The following is a 25,910-nucleotide window of genomic DNA, read 5'->3' as shown; positions in this document are numbered from 1 at the left end:
ACCATTACTGGAACATGAAGGATGACTCAGAAGTTGCAATGTCTATTATGCATGCCCCAGTAATAGCGTAGGTCCATACAAGAACTGAGAGAAAAATAGATTTCAGTTCAATTTGATCCAAAAATCCGATTAGGAGAGGAAAACCTGCATTCGTCAAATTGCAAAATACATTGGACCAATCGAAGGGGATGATCATTAGGATTGTCAATATCGGAAAGGAATGGAGCATTGACCCTGTCCAATAAACAGTGCTGTGTCATACAATACTGCATATGTGGAGTTTATCAAGTATTTAACTATTTAATGACAAGCACATAGGAAATTGGAGGAGTACTTGGAGAAACAGAACAAGTGCTGATAGGGTTTCAACAATGACGTACCTTAAGGAAATCTTCCTTAAGAAGGCTTTTTCCAGAGGTAGCCTAAGGGAGAATCATTTCTCAGGACAGAACCAGAGTGTCCAAGGTGGATTTTGAAAGAAGGCACCAACTTGGAGCATATCTCACTTGTCGGAGTGGCATGGAGTCGTTGATGTTCCTACATTGGCCTTTACATGACAACCCAAAAGCGAGTACAAAAACCCTTGTGCATTTAGATGTATGTTCCAAGAACAGGTTCAACCCTGATAGCAATTCAAAGTCTCTTGGGGGGAATCCTTTACAAGCTATGCAACTGAATGTGGTCTGGCCATGTAAGGGAAACATTACATTGCTTTTTTTGACGCACTTCATGTCAGGCTCCTGGCTCCAAGTGCGGAACAGTGTGTTGAACCGATGCTGCTCGATAGGGTCTTGTTTCCAAGGCAAACACTTTGCCCCAGAACTAGCCTCCTGGTCCAACATTGCGGAAGAATACTTAAAATAGAATGCTGAAGATATTAGGATTGCACAGGACAAATTCTGACAGAATCCAAATATTAACCAATCATTGAATTTTCACAAGGGTAATTTATATCTGGAATTGTGACATGGTGAAGGTGATTTACACATTTACAACAATTGATAGACTTTGACCTGTGAAAATCATAGTTTACATAAAAAAGATATGTAGAATAGAGATTTGTACACCCTGAAAGGAAGTTATTGTATCTCTTATTCCCAAAGTAATAATTGTCAATTTAAATGACCAAAGTCATTTTTAAAATTAATTTTTCCCAGAAAAGAAAGGAATCCGCCGCAAGTGCACTCCTAATGCCAAATAAAACAAAGTGTTGATTCCTTTACCATCTGAAATGCATAATCTTATACATGTGACCATTAAGATGAATCTATATATTCCTAAACCCAAAATTGTAGACAACATAGACTAACACACCATACCCAGTACACACCAGTCGAAAAAACCTGAATGCAGACCCCCAACAGAGGTCCAGCTGTATTAACTATATCATAGGGCCAATGGGCCTCAGGGAGCCCCAGAGAACTAAGTGACATTAAAAATCTGAGGCTGGAGAAGCCAAATGGGTTACAGGAGCCTGAGAAACATTAACGCTGGGCATGGACAGGCGCCCAACAGAGGTCCTGCTGCTTTGATTATATTGGAGAGGCAGAGGGCTTTGGAGAGCCCTATAGAACTAAGTGACATTAACACTCTGAGAATGTAGAAGCCTAAAGGGTTACAGAAGCCTGCAAAACCCAAACACTGGACATGGGGAGACGTCCAATCAAGAGCCTCCGGAACTAAGCACATCAAAGGGCAAGAGGGCTTTTGGGGAGCCCTAGAAATCCAGACAATAGGGGGAAAAGACTGCGACCAGCGAGAACCTGGAGGGTTCCTTTGCACAAACCACAAACAAGAATACTATCAAAGAGAAAATCAACAGTTGTGGAATCACACCAAGAAAATCCTTTTTCCCCCGTTAATGAACAGAAAGTATTGAATATGTGTGAAGACATGCGACTTGCCATGGAAAAGCTGCAAAGAGGATGGTGAACTGTATTATGAACTTCGATCATTTGAAAAACTCTTCCTTGGGTGGAAACCCAAGTAGTTTGGACAAGTTTGAGTGAAAAGGTTATTGCTCTGGTCTATTTTTGTTACGTATTTTCAAACCAGTAGGGCCAGATTGCAAATTGATTTTGGACATTTGACAAGCACCATTTGTTTAGTTTGTTAGGTAGGGAACTCGCCTCATAACAATAGGGTTAGATATGCGTTTTTCCTTTTATCTACAGAAAAAATACAGATAATGGGATACATTACTCACCATAATCGTATTTCTGATGCTTTTATCTGCTTAGATTCACATGCTGGGTATAGGCCGACATCTAGTGGAAGCTGCAGAGTATTACAGTTGGTTTTTCGAAACTCGAAAAGGGGTGTCGAACTAGGGCATGCCAGTAATACTATCCCTAGTGTGACATCCACTGTACCCATGATCCCTCACGCGTGTAGTACCCTCAGATTGTATTTTTTCTGACATGAGGTAGCATGACGAGTAGCGCGTGTACAGAGTATCCAAGCAGATGGCTAAGACTACAAGCATCCTTGCGCCTTCTCTCAGAGGGGATTAAGGACAGGCGCATGTGAATCTAAGCAGATACAAGCATCAGAAATACAATTACGGTGAGTAATGTTTCCCTTCTGAGGCTTGTGGAATCTGCTTAGATCACATGCTGTGCATAGATTAGCGAGCAGTGTTAGAAGAAGGAGGTGGGATGTGAGAAGGGTCATGAGCGAACAAATGTCTTAGAACCGCTTGTCCCACTTGAGTATCTGTCGTGGAATGAGTGTCAATGCAGTAGTGCTAAGTAAAAGTGTGAATAGAGCTCCAAGTAGCTGCTTTGCAAATGGTGTCAAGGGGTACATTTGCAATGAAAGCCAGAGTGGCCCCCATGCCGCTTGTAGAGTGGACCCTTGGGTGTAAAAAGCAGTGTCTTATCTGAAAGGGAGTAACACAGCTGGATACATTTGACTATCCACTTCGAGATGGCACCTTTAGAGACGCGATCTCCTTCTCTGCCTGTAGCTACGTAGACAAACAGTTGATCTGTCTTCCTTAGCGGTCTGGTCTTGTCTACATAGTAGAGGACCGCTCTTCTCAAATCTAGTGTGTAGTTTCACCTCTGCAGAGCTCTTGGGTTCTTGGAAAAAGGCCGGTAGCTCAGTGGACTGGTTAACATGGAATTTAGAAATGAACTTAGGTGAGAACCTAGGGCGAGTTTGTAGAACCAGTTTATCCTTATGAACAGTAAAGAAAGGATCCTGCACTGAGAGCCTGAATTTCACTGACCCTTCTTATGGATGTAATGGCTAGTAAGAAGGCAGTCTTATAGGTCAGGTGATTGAGACTAGCTTTATGCATGGGTTCAAAGGGGGGTCCCATGAGTTTAGCAAGCACCACATTAAGGTCCCACCTTGGAGGTGGGTTAGAAATTGGAGGGTGGAGTCTCTTTACTCCTTCCATAAAGGCTTTAACAACTGGCACTTTCCACCACAACACCTTGTTATGGGAGGTGGTGTAGGCTGACAACGCCGCCAGGTGTATCTTGAGTGAATTAAATACCAACCCTGCGTCAAGCAGGTGGATCATGTAGGTGACAAAATTGGAAGGAGTGCAATCAATCGGGTTGCTTGGTTTATTTTGGCACCAAATAAACAATCTTTTCCATTTATCAAAATAACAGTGCCTTGTGTTAGGTTTTCTAGATTATTTCAAGATATCCATACATCTCTGTGGTAAATTGAGATGGCCAAACTCTATGACCTCAGGAGCCATGCTGCCAAGTTCATCGAGTTGGGTTGAGGATGCACGGTTTGTCCTTCGTGCTGGGAGAGTAGGTTGTACAAGCACGCGAGTCTGATGGGGTCGCACACCGCCAGTTTGCACAGGCGTGGGAACCACGGTTGTCTCACGGACATAGGAGCAAGTAGGATGAGCGTCATCGATTCCCTGTGTATCTATTTGACCACCTTCCTCATCAGAAGGGTTGGTTGAAAAGCATAGGCAAACATCCCTGACCAGTTCATCCATAGAGCGTTCCCCTTGGAGCCTGGCTGGGGGAACCTGGATGCGAATACTAGGCCTGGTTCGTTTTCGCTTGTGGCGAATAGGTCTATAGTGGGGAAACCCCACTGAGAGAAGAGATCTTTTACGACTTCTTCGTGTAGACGCCATTCGTGTTCTTCTGGAAGGGGATCTCTGCTCAAAGCGTCCGCTAGTGAATTGAGATCCCCTGGAACATGTTGAGTCTAAGGTAAATGATGAGTGCCCATCTGCAAATTTTCTGGGAAAGCTTGGACAGATTTGGCGAACGAGTACCCCCCGGTTTGTTTATGTAAAACATTGCCGTTGTGCTGCACTGACAGGTTCGATAGGTGGGGTTTGAACGCTCGAAGCGCTCTGAAGACTGCCAGATGCTCTAGCAGGTTGATGTGATTCTGGGCCACTGTGAGAGACCAGAGGCCCTGAGTTGTGTGGTGAAGTAGGTGTGCTCCCCACCCTGACAGGGACGTGTCTGTAGTGACTACGGTCTGTATTTCTGGATCGTAAAAGGGTTTCCCCGTTGACAGATTCTCTGTTGTCCACCAGCGAAGACTCTGTACTAGTGTTGGCGAAACGACCACTAGATCGTCCCACTGACCACATGCCTGAGACCACTGTTTCGCCAACCATTCCTGCATGGGTCGCATGTGCAGGCGCGCGTAGGGGAACCAGGTAAATGCATGACGCCATCATGCCTAGCAAACATCGCTTTGCGAACCCTTATCTGGCGACCGGACTGATTGAGGAATTTGCAGTAACAGATTCCGAATTCTTTCCTCTGATGGAAAGGCCAACCCCTCTTGAGTGTCTAGGACAGCTCCTAGGAACTGTTTGGAGGTGCTTGGCATCAGGCTTCATTTTTTTCTCATTGATTGAGTAGCCCAATTGGAAGAGGAGGTTGATCGTTCTTTAAATGTTGGATCTGCAAACTACGGGGGTTTCCCCTGTGATGAGCCAGTCGTCCAGGTAAGGGTACACTGGGATTGCCTACCTGCGTAGGTGCGCCGTCACCACCGCCAGTACCTTGGTGAATACCCTTGGAGCCGAGGCTATTCCTTGAACTGGTAGTGCTGGCTGTCTATTTTGAAGCGCAGGAATCTTCTGTGCGCTGGGAAAAAGGAAATATGAAAATAAGCACCTTTCATATCCAATATTGCCATGTAATCTCCTCTTTAGTAGTGGGATTACTTCCTGGGGTGTAGTCATGTGAAATCTTTGGGGCTTGACATACTTGTTTGCAGGGCGTAAGTCTAATACTGGGCGCATTGTTAGATCTTTTTTTGGCACAAGGAAGTAAATTGAATAAATACCCTGGTTTACCTGGTTGCCCGGGACGAATTCTATTGCGTCCTTTGCAAGAAGAACTGCGATTTCCTCGAGGAGGATTCTTTGCTGTTCCAAGGAGTGTATCTTCTGTCTTGGAGGGTGGTTGCGGGGGCGTTGTAGTAGTTCTACACAGTATGCCGTGGACACTGTGGACAGCACCCATCTGTCCGAAGTGATCCCTTCCCATGTGTGGGTGAAGATGGGAATGCGCCCCCCCCTACTGGTGATGCATGGGAAGGGACCCGGAGCGGAACGTCACTGTTTATTAGGAGGCCTAGCTCCCCTACCTGGGCTGCCTCTCCCTCTACCACGGCCCCTCTTTTGACCTCTGGCAAACCCTTGTGAAGCTTGTTGGTTGCCGCCCCACGAGGTTCCTTGGTTCTGGTAGTAATTCGACCCTCTTTGGGAGTTTTGGCCGCGAGAGCTATGAAAATTGTTATTTCCCCGCTGGTTTGTGGGCTTATTAGTTAGCTGGCCAAGGGACTTTAAGGTGTCATATTCGTCCTTGGCCGTTTTTTAGCGCTTCCTCCACTGCTTTTCCAAACAGGAGGTTTGGTTCAACCGGCATGTCAATGAGGGTGGCCTGGGTCTCAGGTTTGAACCCCGACTGCCTCAACCAAGCGTGTCTTTTGATCACTGTGCATTGTCCGCTGCATCGAAGGTAGCCTTGAGAATGCATCCAGATACTGATCTCCCTTCCGACGCAATCTGGGCCAACTGGCTCTTTAGAGGTTCTGGTGTGCAGGAAATGAGGCCAGCTACCTGTTCCCATTGGTGGCAGTTGTAGCTTGCCAGCAGAGTGGTGGAGTTGCGTGCTTGGTAAGCAGAAGTGGAAGCCACCTTCCTTCCCAGGCCATATATTATCTTGCTCTCCTTTTCCCGGGGAGCTTCTGAAGATGCTAGTGGTGTTCCCGCCCTTTACCTGGTGGTTGTAACTTCTGAGTCGGGTTTGAGCTGACCCCCTATGTAAAGTGGGTTGGATGGAGCGGCCCTGAACAATTTTTCTATTCGAGGGTTAACTGCCCGTGTAAGATTAGGGGTGAGCAGAGAAGGATTGATTCTGCATTGAACAGACTTTAGAATCGGGATGGCCTGGGCAATGGACTTTTTATCCCCTAGAATTTGTTCTGCAAAATCCCTGTCTTCTTGGGGCCCCTGAGTGTCAATTTGAAAATGGGCTGCAGCCTTGGCCAAAACTTTGTTGAGCAAGGGCTGGTTGTCAATAGGTGAGTCATTCACCAGGGGGGGGGTCCTTGGGAATAGGGGAGTCAAGACTGTAGTCCTCCGCCTAGTCTTCCTCCTCTTCCTGATCCTCATCTTCTCCATAATAATCGACCCTGGTCTGGTCGTCCAGTATCTGTACTTCTGGATAATCACCATACTGCTGGTAAAGTTCAACATAGAGAGGGTCTGAAATCAGGCCCTGAACTGGAGTCTCAGAGCAGAGTCTCTTAGCAGGAGGTGGAGGGTCTTTGGTAACGTGGCACTCTTAGCAATCGTAGTCGGTTGCCATGTATCATGAGGCGACAGTGACCTGGAACGCCCAGAGGACACCGATTCTGCAGACCGCTCTCTTTGTGCCTTCTTTTGCTGATCACTAGACACGTGTGTCGAATCTCGGGTGGAGTTTGTGTGCTTAGATGAAGATGTGTGGGTAGCGCTTTTGCCGCGGAGTGTTGTCCCCATAACTGACCCGCCGGACAGTCCTCCGAGCTCGGGGGCTCGCGCTTGTGTGCCTACCGACACCCCTGTGCCCTCGCCGTCCGATACAGCGGCGTTGCTGCCATCACTGAAGGAACCTACTGCGTCCATGGCCTCGAGTTGCCTGGCGTAATGGCCCCAACGTTTGGTCGAGTGGTCCTTAAGTGTCTTGGCTTTGAAGAGCTTACAATCTCGACAATTCGCCTCGGGGTGGTCCCTTGGAAGACACAGATTACAGGTGTTATGTTTATCTACCTTGGGGAACTTCCGGTTGCACTTTGGGCAGAATTTAAATGGAGTACTCTCCATATGTTAAAAACTGGCAGCGGGCGGGTATAAGTAAGAAAACAAATGTATGTGAGTATGTCCACCCCCCAACTCTCCCATGTCCACCTCCCCACTCTCCCTACTTGCAGGGGCCGAGGCCAGATGCCTTCCGAGGCCCAAAGTCCATTGTGTAGTCTCGACGGCTGTTCGTCCTTGTTCTCAGGTACCAGCGTCAGTCTTCGCCGAACTTCGACGTGGGGTTTGAGAAGGGGGAATTTTTGATAATGTTATGATAAATGGCTAAAAGCCAAGGAACTCCGCAACTATGCTTCCGACAAGTATGGCGCAAAAAAACAATCTGAGGGTCCTACGAGCGTGAGGGATCATGGGTACAGTGGACGTCACACTAGGGATAGTATTACTGGCACACCCTAGTTCGACGCCCCTTTTCGAGTTTCGTAAAACAAACTAATACTCTGCAGCTTCCACTAGATGTCGGCCTATGCACAGCATTTGATCTAAGCAGATTCCACAAGCCTCAGAAATATATATATATATATTTTTTTAACTATTTTTATTATTTTAAACAAACAACACTCCCAACATTACAACCATTTAGGACGTACATGATCAATGTTAAGTCATTACATTATTTAATGCTCTCTTCCGTCCTCCCCCCTCCCACCCCAAAAACTTGAGCCGTCGTATCCGTGTCATCTACCTGAGCATTTTCAGGCATCTCAATTATCGTCAACTCATCCCAGACTTCCATTTGCCTCCAGGCTATCAGGGGGCCTACCTCTTCCTCCCCGCCTCTAGCGACTGCTTCTTACCAGACCGCAGTTTCTGCTTCTGCCCACCACATCTCCACTCTAGGCCACTTTCCAGCACATTGCAATTCTGCACTTGGTCAAGTCATACTCATACTCATACTCCTCCATTTCTGTATGGCCACGCCACCAAACCTGGCTATTCTGCCGGGGTCAAGTAAGCTCTGTGGGTGACATAGCTGGATTTGCTGGAGTCTCGCATTCCGGGACACCTTCTTATGGTAACTTTGGGATCTATCCCATTGTCCCTCTGTCATGGGTTCACCCACCTCCCCCTCCCAGTCAAGCCTCAGTTGGAGCAGCTCTTTCCCCGCCTTCGCACTCAAGAGCTCATACATCCTGAGATATTTCGTGCCCGCCCTCCGAGACATCATACATCATTTCTAAGGTGGCATCGGGTTCTTCTGCAATTACTGTTTCAGGCCACCTTTCCCTCACCCGTTTCTTAATCCTGGTGTAAGTGATATATTGGCCCTTATGCACCCCTGTCTCCTCCAGCAACCTCTGGAATTCCAATGCCTCCCCTTCCTGCCATATGTCTCTAAGGGTGGCCAGGCCCACCGGTTCCCAGTATCTGAGGACCCCTTTGATCAGTTGGGAGTCTTCCCCACATAACACCACCAACGGGACCTGCTGAGAGAGCGGGTCTGGGTCCCCTACAGTTCTCCATGCCCTGCGCCAGACCTCCCAGCCCAGTACCAACAGTCTCCCCATCTCCGCCACTTTTGTTTTATGCAGCCACACTGTCTCGTTTAGGAAGTATGGGGAGGAGACACCCTGTAAAAGCCTGGCTTCTGCAGAGTCCTCTGCGGACAACCACCTAGCTACATATAATAGCTGTCCCGCCAAGTAATACAATTCAAAATTCGGCAGGTTTCTGCCCCGCTTATCACACAAGTTTTGCAGTTTCCACAGGGCCACCCTGTTCCTAGAATTGTGCCATATGAAGCCCCTGCACAGGCTATGAAGTCTAACAAAGAAGCGTCTGGGGGATCAAGAACGGGACATTTACAAAAAAGTGTAACAGTCTGGGTAAAACCACCATTTTGAGCAGCGCTGCTCTTCCCATCATGGCAGGGGGTAATCTGGACCAAAACATCATGCTATTTTTTTATACCTTCGACAGCTTTCTCCGTGTTGTGTTTGTGCTCTACCTCTATCTTGTGGTATATGTTTATGCCGAGATATCTAAATGTCTCGGTCTGCCAAGGTATCTGCAGAATGGGCAGTTTTTCAAGTGGAATACTTTTGTACCTCCCCAAGGGGAACACGCTGGACTTCCCGGGGTTTACCGATATGCCCGAGAGGACGGCATAGCGATCCATCACTTCCAGCACATATTGCAGATTCTCTTCCGGGAAGCACAGGTAGAGGAGTAGGTCATCTGCGTACAGTGATATCAAGTGTGTATTTCCTGTCGTACTTATCCCCACCTCTCCATATTGTTGCCCAAGTCAAATTGCCAACGGCTCCAACGCAAGAATATATAACATGGGCGACCAGGGGCATCCCTGTCTAGTCCCCCTACTGAGTTGCCACTTGTCTGAAATTATAGTGCCTGTTTTGACCCTTGCAATCTGGGAGCTATATAACATCTTGACCCATCTAATATACCCCCGGACCTATCCCGTAACCTTTCAGGGTCGCCATCAACCATGGCCATCTCACTGAGTCGAAGGCTTTGACTGTGTCCAGCGACACAATGGCCAGCTCGCCCGGGTCTTGCTCAGTTTGATCAATAATATGGTGTAGCCTCCCTATGGTTGTCCGTAATGTTTCTGCCTGGGACATAGCCCATTTGGTCCGGGTGTATCAATTTGCCAATTACTCGTGTAAGCCAATTGGCAAGCACCGCTGTGAATATTTTGCTATCTTGATTAAGCATCGATAAGGGCCTATAGGACCCACAGTCCGCATTCGGCTTGCCCGATTTCAGGAGCGGGATGATCACTGCCTCTCGGAGGGATTCAGGCAGCTACCCCTGTTCGTAGGCCTCACTGAACATGGCCAGCAGCGGCTGGAGTAGCTCCTGCTTATACGCTTTATAGAATTTGCTGGGTAACCCATCCGACCCGGGCGCTTTACACGTGGGCAGGTGTTGGATCACCGCCTCCAGTTCGTCTGAGGTGATTGGGGCCTCCAGATCTGCTCGTTCTAAGTCGTCTAAGGTGGGCAGTTCTATATTTTCTATTGTATCCAGAATTTCTTGACCCACATCTCCGCCTGCGTCCTCATACAAGCGTTTATAATATATGAGGAACTCCTCGTTTACTCCTTCCTGGGTGTTACGGATCTGGCCTTCCGCATCCCTGACTTCTCTAATCACCGGCCGGGGTGTTTCTCAGATGTTTCTCAGTGTTTCTCATTTTAGGGGAAGACTAGCCCTTCCTTTTTTTACGATTGCTCCCAGTAATTGTTTTTGTTGACTGGGTACGAGACTGGATTTTTTCTCGTCGATCTAGAATCCCAATTGGAACAGAAGGAACAAGATACTTACCTGTAACTTGTGTTCTCCAACACGGGTCTGGCATGGATTCACATGCTCATGAATATTCCCAGTCGTCAGGCTGGGAATCCTCGGTAAAGAAAAAAATCAGTATCAGTTTCGTTTCTGATCGGTCTTTCTCAGTAGTAACCAATCACTGGTCTATGAGTCATACTGCCCCCAGTCAATGACTGCCCTCTCCCTAAGCCCCTCTAGCAGCCATCTTCAGATTTGGTAGCACGCAGAGTGGCAGTATGACCAAGTGAAGAGCCGTAGAGGGGCAGGAGGGAGGGTTTGCATGTGAATCCATGCCAGACCCATGCTGGAGAACAACAGTTACAGGTAAGTAACTTGTTCCTTCCCCAGCATGGAGTCTGGCATGGATTCACATGCTCATGAATATTAGAATGCATAGCAGTACACATTCACAACCACGGGAGGTGGCAAGGCTCAACATTAAGCATTACATAAAACTCAACATTAAGCATCTCTTACCTCCCCATCAGGCTCACCTTAAGCGAACAGGTTGCGCAGCACTGCCTGGCCGACCCTGGACTCCTCCCTGAAATCCCAGTCGACGCAGTAGAATCTCGTGAAGGTGTGCGTCGACCTCCACGTAGCAGCCCTGCAAATGTCCAGCAGGGGCACACCAGACAAGAACGCTGTGGTAGCAGCGATCGCTCTGGTCGAATGGGCTCTCAGACGGCCGGGCAACGGTCGGTTTGCCAACCGATGACAATGCATGATGCGGCTGGAGAGCCATCTGGAAATGGAAGCCTTCGAGAGAACCTTCCCTTGGTTCACAGGTCCAAAGTTCACAAACAGCTGTGACGTCTTCCAAAAACTCTTCGTGCGGTCCACGTAGAACTTCAGCGCTCTAGCCACATCCAGCAAGTGCAAAGTCCTCTCGGCCGGAGACGAAGGCGACGGGAAGAAAACAGGTAGCAATAATGGCTCGTTGAGGTGGAAGTCCGATGGCACCTTGGGCATAAACGAGGGGTGCGTCCTCAGCACTACCCTTGTGTTGTGAAAAGTCAAGTATGGAGGCATGCAGGATAAGGCCGGGATCTCTCCCACTCGCCGTGCGGAGGTGATGGCCACAAGAAACGCAGTCTTCTACGACAGGAATTTCAGCGGCGCCGAATGCAGGGGCTCGAATGGTGCCCCCATGAGCCTGGTCAGCACCACGTTGAGTTCCCACGCCGGGGCAGGGGCCTTCACCGGCGGGAACGATCGGAACAGTCCCTTCATAAAGGTGGAGCAGGCCGCGAGGGCTGAGAAGGCGGGGCTGGGTGGATCCGTCTTCTCTTGTTCGGGGGGCTTCCCGCCGGGACCGGCTCTGGTTCCTCCGCCGGACCGGATACCGGGTCCTCTGTCGGTGGTAAGGGCAATCTCATCCTTATCTCTGAACATAAGGATTGTATCGCCAACAAAATGGCCGCCGAGTTATCCTGCGGCTCCGGAAGCGACGGCTGACTAGGACCCTCGCCAGAGCCGCCGTCACTTTCATCGTCGCCCTCGTCGGGATCCCTCCCGTGGGGACTGACCTCCTCGACGCCCTCGTCGAGGCCCTCTAAGACTTCTAACAACTCCTCTTCGGATGTTGTGTCCGTGTCCACAATGGCCACCGCCCCCCCCCCCTCTCTTTCCGCCGGGGTCTTCACAGGGGTCTTTTCGATAGGTCTGAAAGTGGTTTCCCTCCGCGGAGGCAGGGAGACTCTGGGACCTGAGGTCGCCTCCACTGGCGTAGCCTCCACAGGCTGCGCCAGGGCAGCCGCGACTCCCTTGATAGAGGCCTTGGCCAGGTGAATCAATGCCTTCACCGACTTAGGCGCGTTTGAGGCCTTCACCTTGGGGGGAGGGTCACCGCCTCGCTCCCCCTCGGCCGAATCCTTCGAGATCGACCGGGGCCTCTCCAGAGGCTTACCCGGGTTCTCGGATTTCCTCTTCCCCGAACCAGAGCATTGGCTCGTGGTTGATGGTGCCGGGGAAGGCGCGCCCTGCCTGGCAGCCGAAGAACCCGACCGTTCGGTGCTTCCGGTGCCCGCGGACTCGCGGTGCTTTGCCTTCTGTTGGGCCCCTGTTGCCGGGGCGCCCTCACAGGACTTAGAAGATCGCTCGGACTTCTTCTTCTTCTTCTTCTCACCTGACGGACTCCTTCCTTCCAGACAGTTGGAGACGCGAAGGTGTCTGTCCCTGATGGTCCATTCCGACATGTTCCTGCAAAACGCACAGTCCTTCTCCACGTGCGTTTTGTCCTGATGAAGTCAGTAGACACATTTCGAATGCTCGTCCTCCTTGAACACATTCTGTAACTGGCATCCAGAGCAGACCCTGAACAGCTTTCTGGGGGTCGAGCTTCCTTTCTCCTGGGTCATGTCCGGGTAGGCTGCAGAAACTTCTGGAATCCTCCAAGAAGCGTAGCTCGACAAAATCTTCACCCTTGAGGGGCGTAGAAAAATCCGACACGGATCCCTGTTAATCGGATGTAGAGACGGTGGAGCTTGAGGCTCTATTTGACCGGAAAAACGAAAACGCAGCAAAAGCTCGACAGCTAAGCACGAGGACTCCCAACACTTGAGCGCGTGGTAAAAATCTGAAGATGGCTGCCAGAGGGGGCGGTATGACCCAGAGACCAGTGATTGGTTACTACTGAGAAAGACAGATCAGAAACGAATCGGATACTGATTTTTTCTTTACCGAGGATTCCCAGCCTGACGGGGAATATTCATGGGCATGTGAATCCATGCCAGAACCCATGCTGGAGAAGGTTGATTGTTCTTTGGGTGTTGTCTTTGAAAATTTTAGAGGAATCCCGTTATCAGCCAGTTAGGGGTACAGTGGGATTGCGTAGGTGTGCCGCTACCACTGGTAGTACGTTTGTGATAACCGTTGGTGCTGAAGCTATGCCTGGAGGGATCACCTTGAATTGGTAGTGTTGTCCTGCCATTTGGAGGCGTAGATACTTTGTGTGCTGGGAACAATAAAACATGAAAGTATGCATCTTTCATATCCAATGTTGCCATGTAAACCCCCTGTTTTAAGTGAGGAATTACCTCCTAAAGTGTTGTCATGCAAAATCTTTGAGGCTTGACATGCGTGTTTGCTCGGTGCAGGTCTAGTACCGGGTGCATTGTTAGGTCTTTCTTTGGCACAAGGAAGTACATTGAATAAATACCCTAGTTTACCTGGTTTGCTGGGAAGATTTCTATTGTGTCCTTTTCCAGCCAGGATTTCACCTCCTCCAGCAATATATGCCTTTCCTCTTGTGTAATTTTTCTGTGTTTTGGCAGGTGGTTGGATGGTCTTTGCAAAAGCTCTATACAGTATCAAGCAACGAGTTGATGGTAGATCTCTCTCTTCGGCAGGGGCCTTCCGCTGGAACAGCCTTCCCGCCTCCCTGAAACTTGAGAACCATCTCCGGTTCCGGAAGCACCTCTTTGCTTCTGCCTTCTCTCCCTCTCTCCCCTGTTGAATTCCTGGCTGAAACTGCACTGGTTACCTGTCCACCCCTGCACCTAGGGACTGTTATTCTGTATCCCTAAAGTCCCCCTACCAGCACTTATGTCTGCTCTTACCTTGCACTTGCCACCGTCTGGCTGTTTTATTGTCTTATTATTCTACTATCCCATGTACTGCACTTTCCCCCCTCACTTTTCCCTTTCCCCCTTCCCATGCACTTGCGCGATCTGAATGACACCTGTCTTAGTAAGATCGTTGTCTGTGTTCCCTCTGTTTCCCCTCCCTTGCCTCGTCGCGCCTCAAAACACTTAAGTATAGGCGCGTTATAAATGCCATATCATATCCTATCCACCAGCCACGGTAGATAACACTCACTTGTCCAAAGTTATACCTCCCATGCGTGGGTGAATTGTGAGATGCAACCTCCTACTGGAGTGGCATGGGAGGGATTTGGAGCGGGGCATCATTGCTTGGGTGGAGTGGAGCCTCTGGCAGAGGAGGCTCTACCCCCGCTCCTAGACCTTCTGTAGCCTCTTTGAAAGTTGGAGGAAGACTGCTCATCACAACCCAGCATACTAGCATCCAATCTCAAGCACACCATTCACTGCAAAAATTTGTGGAGTTTTTTTTAGCAACATCTCTGGATTTACCAACACTGATTCAGACCACAGAGAGTAAGAGGATATACACTGTGCTCAGTTTGTGACATGCTAGAAAACAGAAGGCAACCGATACTTACACTCATTCAACTGGATATTTCTGCAGTTTTCGGTACAATCACCCACAAAAACGTCCCAAAAAAAAGGAACCACTGGATTGAAAGGAACCCACTTTATGCTGGATACCTTCATTACTTGAGAAAAACACCACATATGGACACAGTCATGTCTAGGCAACACCAAATGTGGAGAATCCCAAAGAGAGTTTCACCTCTCCAATATTTACATAACCACCCCCCCCCCCCACAGCCCCTTCTGGAACTGGTCAATTAGGCCATGAAAGGCTTTAGCGACACAAATGATATCTAAAAACAATCATAACAACTCTACATCGAATACACAGGATCTTAGTACATGCCTATCGAACCTTGAATGCTGGATCATGAAAAAGACAAACTAACCTAAACCAAAAAAAGAGTTTAGGATTTGTGGCACTAGACAACTGAGCCCCACACCAATCCATTACCTAAATAATAGAGTACATAGTACAAAACACCAACTAGAATGCAGAGACAAAAAAGACACACATTACCTAAGCCCTAAGAACACTCCACTGCATCCCATCAAATGTAGAACTTAAATTAAAACCATTTACATAGCTCATCACGCTTTCCACAGCAGGCGTTCAGAATCGACTAGTGGGAAATTCATCAACTACAAAACTTCTGAGAACACTTTGATCCTCCACTGCAGCCTTATTAACAGTGCAAAGCTGCAATGTGAACACAAGGATCTTCCTCAATCACTTGGCACAACTTTCTAGCACGGAGGAAAATGGCCTACGCTTCAGAAAATATCTGAAATCGTGGCAATTAAAATTACACTAGCATAACAAGGAGGTGTTGCAAACATATTACAAACCTGTTACTTGTGAATTATAGCAGAACCGACTTGTCTAGCAACCTTTATATAAATTTGTCTCCCACAAACAACGTGCCCTCACAAAACATGCAAGCCTTGGACTAGGGGAGATCAGACTTTCTGGTCAGTATCTCTGCAGCCTTTAAACAAAACCGGAACAGCAACAATCCTTTGTCACAGATAACCAAACCCTCCAACATGGATGCCCTCCATGGGAGCAGTAACCATCACCTTGGGAGAGCACATTGTTCCCCTGCTTCCTTTCACTCTCCTCCTTCCTCTCACCCCACTCAGTGCCCTATGGTCCCCCACACTTCAATCTGTAGAGTGGAAGGAACTAAACCATCTATAAATACTGGGACAAGGAATAACACTGAAGTCCATGATGATCGTCAAGTACCGTAACAGACTTATAAGGACACAAACATTTTCAGCATCTATAGACACTTAAAAGGAGAGGAAACCAAGTGCCCCGGAACGCCAATACAAAGGGGTCTGGGACACAAAGCAAATTGGGCCCCATAATGTAGGGGTTAAAAACCCCATGAGAAAGATACAAGACAAAGAAAGGGGTTTGGAACCAGAGGGGAACGAAGGATACGAATACATGGGTCACGGACTCTAAGAGAAACAGAAGAATATTAATACATGCCACATCAGTAGACACTTGGCCGGAGAGTAAACCAAGAGTCCCGTAAGACCAATACAATGTGTTCTGGGACCCAAGCAAACCACAAAGACAAAGCCAGAATAAGCGGCTTAAAGACCAGAAAGAAATAGAAGCCCAAAACTGGCACAAGAGGGTCTAAACAAGTAGAAAGAGGATTCCAAGATATGCCTGGCAGGAGAGTACACCAGGTCTGTTCAGCTGGATACTGTGCAGAGAAAGGGTAGAAAACTGACACCACCAAGCCACGAGGATCTGGGACCCATATGAAGTTGGGGGGAGACCCACAAAAGCAAACACGAGTCTGGGACCTAAACAAGAGCAGAGAAACATTTGATCAAAGGGCTGAGGCCCAGCGCACGTCAGACACTCAAGAGGGATTGGCGATCTTTGTCAAAGAGGAAAATAACTGTAAAGAGCTGAAACTAAGGGCCAATTGTTCAAGGAAGCGTCAAGTTTCAATGTAGGACAGACAAAACGTGGCAGGTCAGTATACGAGGCTTGGCATTAGGAAGAAGGAAGGAATCAGGGGGAAGATACTTTCACCCCGATTTTGATATTTGGGAACTGTGTTTAAAAAAAACAACATTGTGGTTTTCATACAATGAAATGAACTTTAAAGGCCCATATCCACAACGAGAGAGGCCTCCTTCTGGACTAAGCAGACAATACGTTTTTTCTTAGTTAAGTTTAATGTAAGAAATGGAAATGGTTTGGACACAAGACTTTAGAAGTTACAAGACATCCTGGCAGTCAGTGTTTTTGTTGAAGCAGGGCAACCCCCCTCACAGAAATAGTGCCAGATTGGTATTTGCTTTTCTTTTCATTTCTTTTTAAAAAGTCTTTGCCAACAAGCATAACACCACTGTGTCAGACTTACTTCTGCACCCTTACACAGCCGACTAACTAAAATACATCCACATCTCTCTCCACCTTACACTACTCACACAATCAAAACTAGAGTACACTAGGAAGCTGCCTACAAAGACCGCATTAATGGTGCAACACCACTGCTCACTTCTCTAAACCCAACGCACCTCATCGGAAACATCAGCTGCTACGTAGGTCCTTGCAGCGCTGATTTCAACCAACCAATCTTGATCTCTCCTGTCTGAATGAAATACAAACACAAGAGTATCCACCACTACCCACCTAGAATTACATAGACACGAAGGACTCGGCTACTTCAAACCAGAAAACAACAAAACCAAAGGATTTGAATCTGTCGCCCCAGCCTCTTATCCGAGTAACCCAGTCTCCTATCCAGTCTTTTCTTAGAGCCGTGAACAGCATGGCTACAAAAATGGCACACGTGTGCTATACAAGAACACGTTGCCTTACCTGAATGATGGCAGCTTGCTTCTCAACAGGACATTGCCACAGTTCGAACTATAGTAAGTTTATGGCTCGACCCACTCTACACCAACTTCTGCATAGACAATTGTGTCATCCCAGTTCTACCATGTGTTAAAACACTAGGAGTCCACATTGACGCCTCACTCTCCATAGACAAGCAAGTCAACTCCATTGTTTCTGCCTCCGCCCGGAGCACTAAGCTCATTAATGCCATCAAACCTTTCCTAACCAAAGATAACTGCCTTTCTATTGCCAGAGCCACCATTGGAGCCAAACTAGATTATTGTAATACGCTATTGGCTGGCACCTCGAACTCCAATCTCAAACTCCAAACAACACAGAATAATGCACTAAGAGCAGCTCTCAATATACCAAAAAGGGACCACATCGCACAAGCCAGAAAGGCAGCACACTGGCTACCTGTCAAAGAGCGCATTACATTCAAAATACTTACCACCGCACACAAATGTATCAACCTGTCTGCAACCTCATGCCTGTCTGATACGCTAGCCAGATCTCACTCCACCAGACCAACTAGGCAATGCCACACCAACCAACTTAGGGTCCCACGCATCAAACGAGCTAGAGCAGGTGGAATAAGTTTCCCCTACATTGCCCCTAAGCTATGGAACGCACTACCTAGCACGCTCAGAGCAGAAACCTCTCTCACTGCCTTCCGAAAAATATTGAAAAACACCTTGTTTAACTAATGCCTCTTCCTTTGTGTCGTTTACTCTTTTCTCCTCCTCTCCTGTAGCTACTACTCTTCTATTGCAACTAAGTAATGACTTCACTGTATGTACAACAAGTCATTTTCATATCTGTAACAAGCGCCGCGATGCCCTCTGGGCTGCCTGTGCGCTCAACAAATGCGAATAAATAAATGGCTCAAGAGCTAATTCACTCTTAATTGAGTGCATAGATACCGTTTTGGTGGGATTATAATAAAGGCACCATTCATTGTATATACTCTAGTTCACAGAAGAATACAGCCAAGATTCTCCCTTGTACGTCTACTCAATATTCCAAATAGTATTAGCAATGCTCTTCTGCATTTCTTATGAAGGCTGTACAAAGTACCCCACATTAAAACACTGTCCCTTCCATTACACCTAAAATGGACAGGGAATGGGTAGCAACTAACAGCAAAAGGTTTAACTGCAGACATGTTCAGTTGAACTAGAACAAAAAGAGAAAGAAATAGGATACAATTTAAACCATTAAATACTGAAACGCAACAATGATGTACAAATCCCATCAAGGGTACAAGATCAAAAAAGTTGTCAACTTCATAACGTTGCTAATGAGTAAGGCAAGTTAACACATTTGTAATAACAAAAAGGCAAAATGTGGAAAATCTACTTTTAAAATGTAACTATCTATTTGGGGCATAGGCATGATGGACACAGTCTTCTGGGCATATAGTCATTGTGTCATCAAGTAAATCGGGACTATAGTGCCAATACATTATAAGGGCAATAAGTCCAATCCATCTTAATGTCGCTCGGTTACTCTATTTCACAGCATTTCTACAGTTTGCATCAATAATGGTGAAAAGGATGGAGCAATGAGTGCAGGAGAAGGATATAGCTGGCCTTTAGGGCCGGTCCTAACACTGTTCATCAGTGTCTGAATATATTTTTAATTCTGGGTAAATATGTCAAAGACATAGGATCTCCTGCCTACATGGTATTTATGGATTTGAACTCGGCATTACACCACGTGAAAAGGAGAATCCTTTGGCGAACCTTTAGTAGTATGGGGGGGGTCCTAAACCCCTTTTACATATGCAGAGGTCTTGCAAGAAGACTCCAAAGTATGGTCCACTATGGCAACATGGGCACATTGAGAGAACAGATACAGGTTATGAAGGGGTTTCAGCAAGGGTGTGTGCTTATTCCCTCTTCAATCTGTGTGTCCATTCGCTTGAAAGTAGTCTAGAGGCAATTGAGGCAGCGGTACCAAGATGTGGGCGAAGGCCTGTTCTCAGTTATGTAGACACTGCAGAATCCCAAAATCACTACAAATAATGGCTGAGGCGTATTTAACATTGTATGACATCTATTGGTTTAATAATTTACCAGAATAGTTGTGGGTTTTTGGTACCAAAAAGAAGGTTACCGCCATTTGTTCTGGATGGTCACTGGCTTGCTTCCTGCAACTATTTTGACTGTCTGGGAAAACAACTATCAGTGGCTGACCTTGGAGAGTCACATTGATAAAAAATGCTGCGAAAATAAAGCATGTGATGGGGTATTTTTTAGATTTGCCAAGACTCTTCATCACTGCTCAATCACATGCCATCTATTTATATGGGTCAGGCAATCCCCGCTGGGTCGTATGGCTGCAAGAGAATGCTTTTCTTGCCCGTTGATTGGCTGCTTTGTCTTACACATCAGTATATATGATTCATGTGGAAACTACATCCACTTAACTTACTGACGTCTTAGTTTTCAGACCAACCCTATTTTGACATGCTCTATGGACAACACACAAATTAACGAGAGCCTTAGTCAGGAAAGAAGCTGGGATAGAAAAGGCTGGCTTGCACACATTAGGTTCCAACATATAAAGTGCACATGAGCGTGCGTTATGACAAATCAGAAATCATGAATTAAATCTCTAAACATAGGTTGAAATCAAAACTACTGTGTTTGCCCAGATTAGGGAAGATGCGCAGTTTCAGAGAACCCAGGTCAGTCTATTTGCCTCTCTAACTTTGAGGGTGCTGCAGGATACCAATCAATGTCATGAATTACCAATAAAAGGATTCTTCCCTCTAAGGGCACGTTCAATGTACTCCCTTTGAAGGCTGTGACATTCAAGTGGTGGAAGGGCCAGACAAGAGAAGTTAATTCCCGCTGTATTTGCAGGAAAAGACACTCTGGCCCACGTTGTTATTGTATGCCCTACAGTCAGATATCAGGAAGGGTTCATTATTGGGTATATTAAGAGAATGTTGTTTGAGGCATTTTACACCAGCACTCGTACTTTTACTGGCATCTTCAGTGGTAAAAGTGGCCTTTTCCTGGCTACCTGAGAAAGGCCTGGATAAGAAGGTCCAAATTATTATCCCACCAAAGGAGATGAAGAAATAACAGTATATAAATACGTGGCCCTATTTAAACCTTTATATGTGCCGATTTTTTATATGAAGGTTCAATAAGTGATGCAGTTTTAGACTAAAATTAGTTTTATCATTTATTTTCTATTAAGATGTAATTTCAATTTTAACATGAGTTGCTTTTATTTGATTGCTGTAATGGTGATTCAAAGTTTTATGATATGTTCCAAGTCGCTGTTCTACCATTTTCACCCGTGCTACAAAGTTTGTATATAATCGAGGTTTAAGAAGCATAATTAGTGTTAGCCCCCATGATTGATGGCAATTTTATTTGGTGCCCCACGTTTTAAGTGTGGCACATTTTTTTTTTACATTAATTTTATTGGTTTCAACTCAAACCTTTAAAATATTACACAACAAAACAACATTTAACATTTACATCTTAATAATGCCCCTGATGCCTTCTTCCCTTCTGCACCTTCTAATGTTGACAGGGGACCATTCCCCAAAGTGATTTTCCCACTATGCAGTCGGCCCATGTTTACTTTTTGGTCAATGACTATGGATCAGTTTTGTTCATCATCTCCTCGATTACTGCTAAAAATGAGGTCAGGGGCATAATTTACTAGTGCAACCCATGGCATGCTGTTCGTTCTCGTAAATTACTGATGATGGGTATGAAACGTTGTCACTTTTTTAATGCTTTCTGATTGGCCATCAGTGTAAGTTCTTTCATGTTCGTGTTTTTAACTATGAGGGTTAACATTGTTTTTTTTTGTTTCGTTATTCATGAGGACTAATATAATGTTACTTGAGTCCTATTATCATGAAATTGCATGATGTGTGGATATTTTATTGGCTGCATGTGTTTCATGCATTGCCTGCTCTGTCCTCAAATATATGGACTGTCAACAGAAAATGATCCTGGAGAAGCAATTCATAATTTTTCACATCAGGCGAGCTTTAGAATCGTAGCACTGCCTCTGCATCTGAAACCGATGTGGAGGAAACAACCAGGGTAAAAATAATGCACAAGAGAACCACTGCATAACGCCCACGGTCAGAGCTGCTGAAGAATGTACTTATCCACATTGTCATTGATACGTTTTTACAAGAGAACTGTTTACGTTTCAAACCTGCATACAGGGTTTCAACTCACCGGGACTGGGGCAATCCTTTTTTACTAAGATCTGCTCTCACTCGCTCGCCAACATGCCTGTAGATTTCCACCAGACTGTTTATTGCAGCATCACGGACCTGCAGATAGAACAATATTTTACTTAAACCATTTTCACTTCCAGGCATACAGTTACAGAGGTTATGCCTACAATTACTTATCGCTCATCATGGCTATCAAGATGTGGGTAAAAGGCAGGAGCAGGCCCCACTAAAGGAATTTGAGCTTGGTTTATACAGATTGTTACACTAACCAATAACAAACCGCTTGCTTGGATGAAATGGCACTATGGCCATAATCATGCCCCACGATAGTCAAATATTTTTCTCAAGTTTGCAACTCATCTTGTATAGGAGAGTTGAAAATAGCAGACTGTCGGAACAAGAGCACAATCCACTGTAGAGCTGCAGATTGTCATCAGTTGTTGGTCAAGAGTGTTGGCTGCATTGTTAACAAGTCTCTATGAGAATGCATTGATTATATTGTCAGGACTGGTTTTATGTGCAACTCTACATTGGGGCTGATTCATGGAATTATTTGCACTGAAAAACGGGGATTTGTGCGCCATTCTGCCTGCAAATCCCTGTTTAACAAATGGAGATTTGCGGGCAGAATGGCGCACAAATCCCCGTTTTCGGCACAAATAATTCCATGAATCAGCCCCATTAAGTTTTTAAGTAGAGCCACTTTACGCTCTACTTTGAGTTGGGACTTAAATGTTCAATAGAGAGGAAAAATTCGCATTCCTGATGGGAGCATTCTTAAGCAGATGAAGAGGACCAAAACATTAGGTACGTTTTTCTGTAATCAGTGCTCTCTGTAAGGAAAAAGATGGTTTATACACCTTATTCGGAAAAGGCACCAATAGCAGCATAGCAGATTCTTGTGGCAGATCCCTGCTGATGTCACCGTTTGATCTGTACTATACTAATGACAGTTGGGGTGGAGGTTGTCAGGCTTGATTAGATCCATTTAATAGATAGTGTTTTTTTTAAAAAACGAGCCATCATTTCAAAAATACCATGCAGATATTCATAACATTTATGGTTTACACTACAACTACTAAGCTCTTACTGTATCTATTAATAAAGTTATAACACCAACCATACTAACATTTTACAATCTTATCAACCATGACATTCATCATTGTTTCACTAAAACAATTCTTCAGAGAGAACACAAGTAGACAACACGCACACAACGAACATGAACACACAACAAGACGTAGTTCCTTATTATTCCCCATCCATTCATATCTTACCAACTCTTTGTTATAGCAACAACGGCATGAACTATACAATTCATCAAATGGTCCACATATCTCAGAGTATTTACCCTCCCGTTCCCGACTTTTCAGCATACTTTCTCATAGCGGGACAAGATTTGAAAATCCGACAACCATCCCTCCATTTGTGACTTTTTCCTCGACTTCTATACCCTTAGAATTTGCTTTGCAGCCACCACCAAAACTCTATTGATCCAACCACTATGCTCTCGAGCTACCATACACCTCTCTTTATTAGAGAGCAAAATTGTTGAATATGACGACCTAGGCAATTCAACTCCCAGTGTTAAGTCCAATCTGTTCAAAACATCACCCCAAAAACCTGCCACCGTTCAGCATTCCCATTCCATGGGTAATACAGTACCCCCCCTATCTGACCACAGTGCCATCATGAAACATCATCGGCCATAGCCAAGTTGACCCTTCATGCTGGTGTCTAGTATAAACGACAAAATCCTTTGACGCACATATCGCAGATTCAAGTCCATCTTCGAACTAGTGCCAATTCTCATCAAACTGTCCCAATCATTTACAGATATATCTTTGCCCAACTCCTTCACCCATGCTTGGCGTAGTTTATCCCATTAATTCACACATTAACTCTCCATAGGCATCAGCCTCAGATAGGGCGAATAAAATACATGGAGATTAATAGAATATACTGCAGACTGTCAGTCTATCTTTCATAGGGCTGGTCAACATCCCCCGTCTTTGCGCGAGAAGAGATTCCAATTCAGTGCAACACCTATGTTCTCTTTTCCCTAAACCATAGTTCCTTCTGGAGTGACCATCCTTCCACACATCATTCACCCTTAAAATACCTTTTTTTAACCCAACTTCACCAGCAGAAGATCCTGTTAAAAATTTGAAGCCCCAAGTTGTGCTACAAAGATGCCTCAGTGAATCCATATATTGTATCCACCATTTGTCAGAAAAGTCCTCAAAGCATCTCCAGTTGCTTCTATTGTAGGCAACTTGGCAATCAAGTTGGGTACTTTCTTCATTGTGTATAGGTCTTGCCGAGAGCACGGCAGACATTTTTCTGGCATACCATTGCCCCTCCCATTAAAGTATAACACTGATTTCTTCAATACAAACCCTGTGCAATAATCCTCTAAATTGGGATACCTAAAGCACCCTTATCGCACTGACCGCAATGAAATATACTGTGTAATCTTAGGTCTCTTACCTTATCCCCACAAACATTTTTTTTTAAAAAACTGTCAATGCGCCTAATAATCTTCTTCATGAATTTAAGTGGAATAGACTGAATAATGTAAAGAAATTTTGGTAAAAGCACCTTTTTTATTGCATCAACCTTGGCCAAGATGCTAAGCGTTAAACAAACCAATTTCAATACATCCCTCTGAAGTACCTCTATAATCTTTGCTATATTAAACTGCACCAGCCTCTACAAATCTCGAACCAGGTGGACTCCCAAATAATGCAACTTTCCGTAGCCCACTGACAATTCCATGAACTCAAGGGCCCGCACGGGCGAGTAACATCCAGTGGAAACACCTACTTTTCCCAATTGATCTTGTGACCAGACAGGTGACCCACTTCCTCGAACATACTCTTAAGCCTATCCCCACCCTCCTCCGGGATAGCCAACATTATCATGTCACCCATGTAACAACACCTTAATTCCTCTATCCCCCACTATAAGCCCTTGTTCCTGTCTAATGTAAGTTAGAAAGGTTTCTAATGCCAGGTTGAAGAGAAGGGGTGATAACGGGCACCCCTGTCTGGTACCTCTGGTCAAGGGAAAAGAAGCAGAGAGTTCGCCATTTACCCATATTCTTGCATTGATTGAGGAGTATAAAGCTTTAATAACTCAAGAAAGTATTCCCAAATCACATTTTCTTAAGGGTGTCTTCTAAAAAAAACTCCAATTGACTCGATCGAAAGCTTTCTCAGTGTCCATAAAAAATTAATAACATATTCCCTACCTTGTCTTTCGGGAGCCCCAACAAATCTAAGATGGTCCTAATATGATCATAGCCATGCCTACCATGCATAAACCCAACCTGGCAATGCTCAATCAGCTCGCCAACATATATATATATCCAACCTATTAGTCAATACCCTGGTAAACATTTTTGCATCCACATTCAGCAACGATATTAGCCTATAGTTCCCACATTTTGTTTGATCTCTGCCTGGCTTTGGGATAACTGTAATACATGCCTCCCGCATCGTTGGACACAACTCCCTCTATCATAAAGTAATTATATAGGCTACATAGCAAATGGGCTAGCTCGGGCTCAACAGCTCTGTAAAACTCAACAGGCAATTCATCAAGACCCAGCGATTTATCTATATTAAGCTCATCAATAGCTCTTAATACCTCCTCCTCTGCGATTGGCTGGTCAATGGCTATTGCTTGTTCCACAGTTAACTTTGGCAAATTAATTTTCCCCAAAAACTCCTCTAAACTGTCAGATGTTGGAAATTTGGTTTCAGTATATAAGGATGCATAAATATTTCTATAGCACTCGCATATATCCTCCCTTTTTATCAGCGATATTCCATGCTCATTCACTATTTTCTGAACATATGCCTTATCTATCAAACACTTCAATTTGTTGGCAAGCAGTCTACCACCCTTATCTCCCTGCTCCCCATATATCCACTTCCGCCTTATCAACTCTACTTCTTGATAATTGAAATGTCTTCTGCAACTCACCTAACCTACTCTGCAAAAGTTTCAATTCCATCATCC

At 45.7% G+C, this 25,910-nt stretch overlaps 1 protein-coding gene across 35 annotated transcripts in view; it reads right to left on the bottom strand.

The window, feature by feature from the left end:
* CLASP1 (cytoplasmic linker associated protein 1) overlaps positions 1-25,910 on the bottom strand; it is a 2,584,612-nt gene that overhangs the window by 2,189,344 nt on the left and 369,358 nt on the right. For all 35 annotated transcript variants that reach the window (XM_069616701.1, XM_069616702.1, XM_069616704.1 and 32 more), the window contains one exon: positions 21,883-21,980. In XM_069616701.1, coding sequence (XP_069472802.1) covers positions 21,883-21,980 — 98 coding nt within the window. The remainder of the gene's footprint in view (positions 1-21,882; positions 21,981-25,910) is intronic.

The sequence above is a fragment of the Ambystoma mexicanum genome, chromosome 9 (genome assembly GCF_040938575.1).
Source record: "Ambystoma mexicanum isolate Mex_15411 chromosome 9, UKY_AmexF1_1, whole genome shotgun sequence".
In the NCBI taxonomy this organism is placed as follows: domain Eukaryota; kingdom Metazoa; phylum Chordata; class Amphibia; order Caudata; family Ambystomatidae; genus Ambystoma; species Ambystoma mexicanum.
This window is presented reverse-complemented; position numbering and strand designations above follow the sequence as displayed.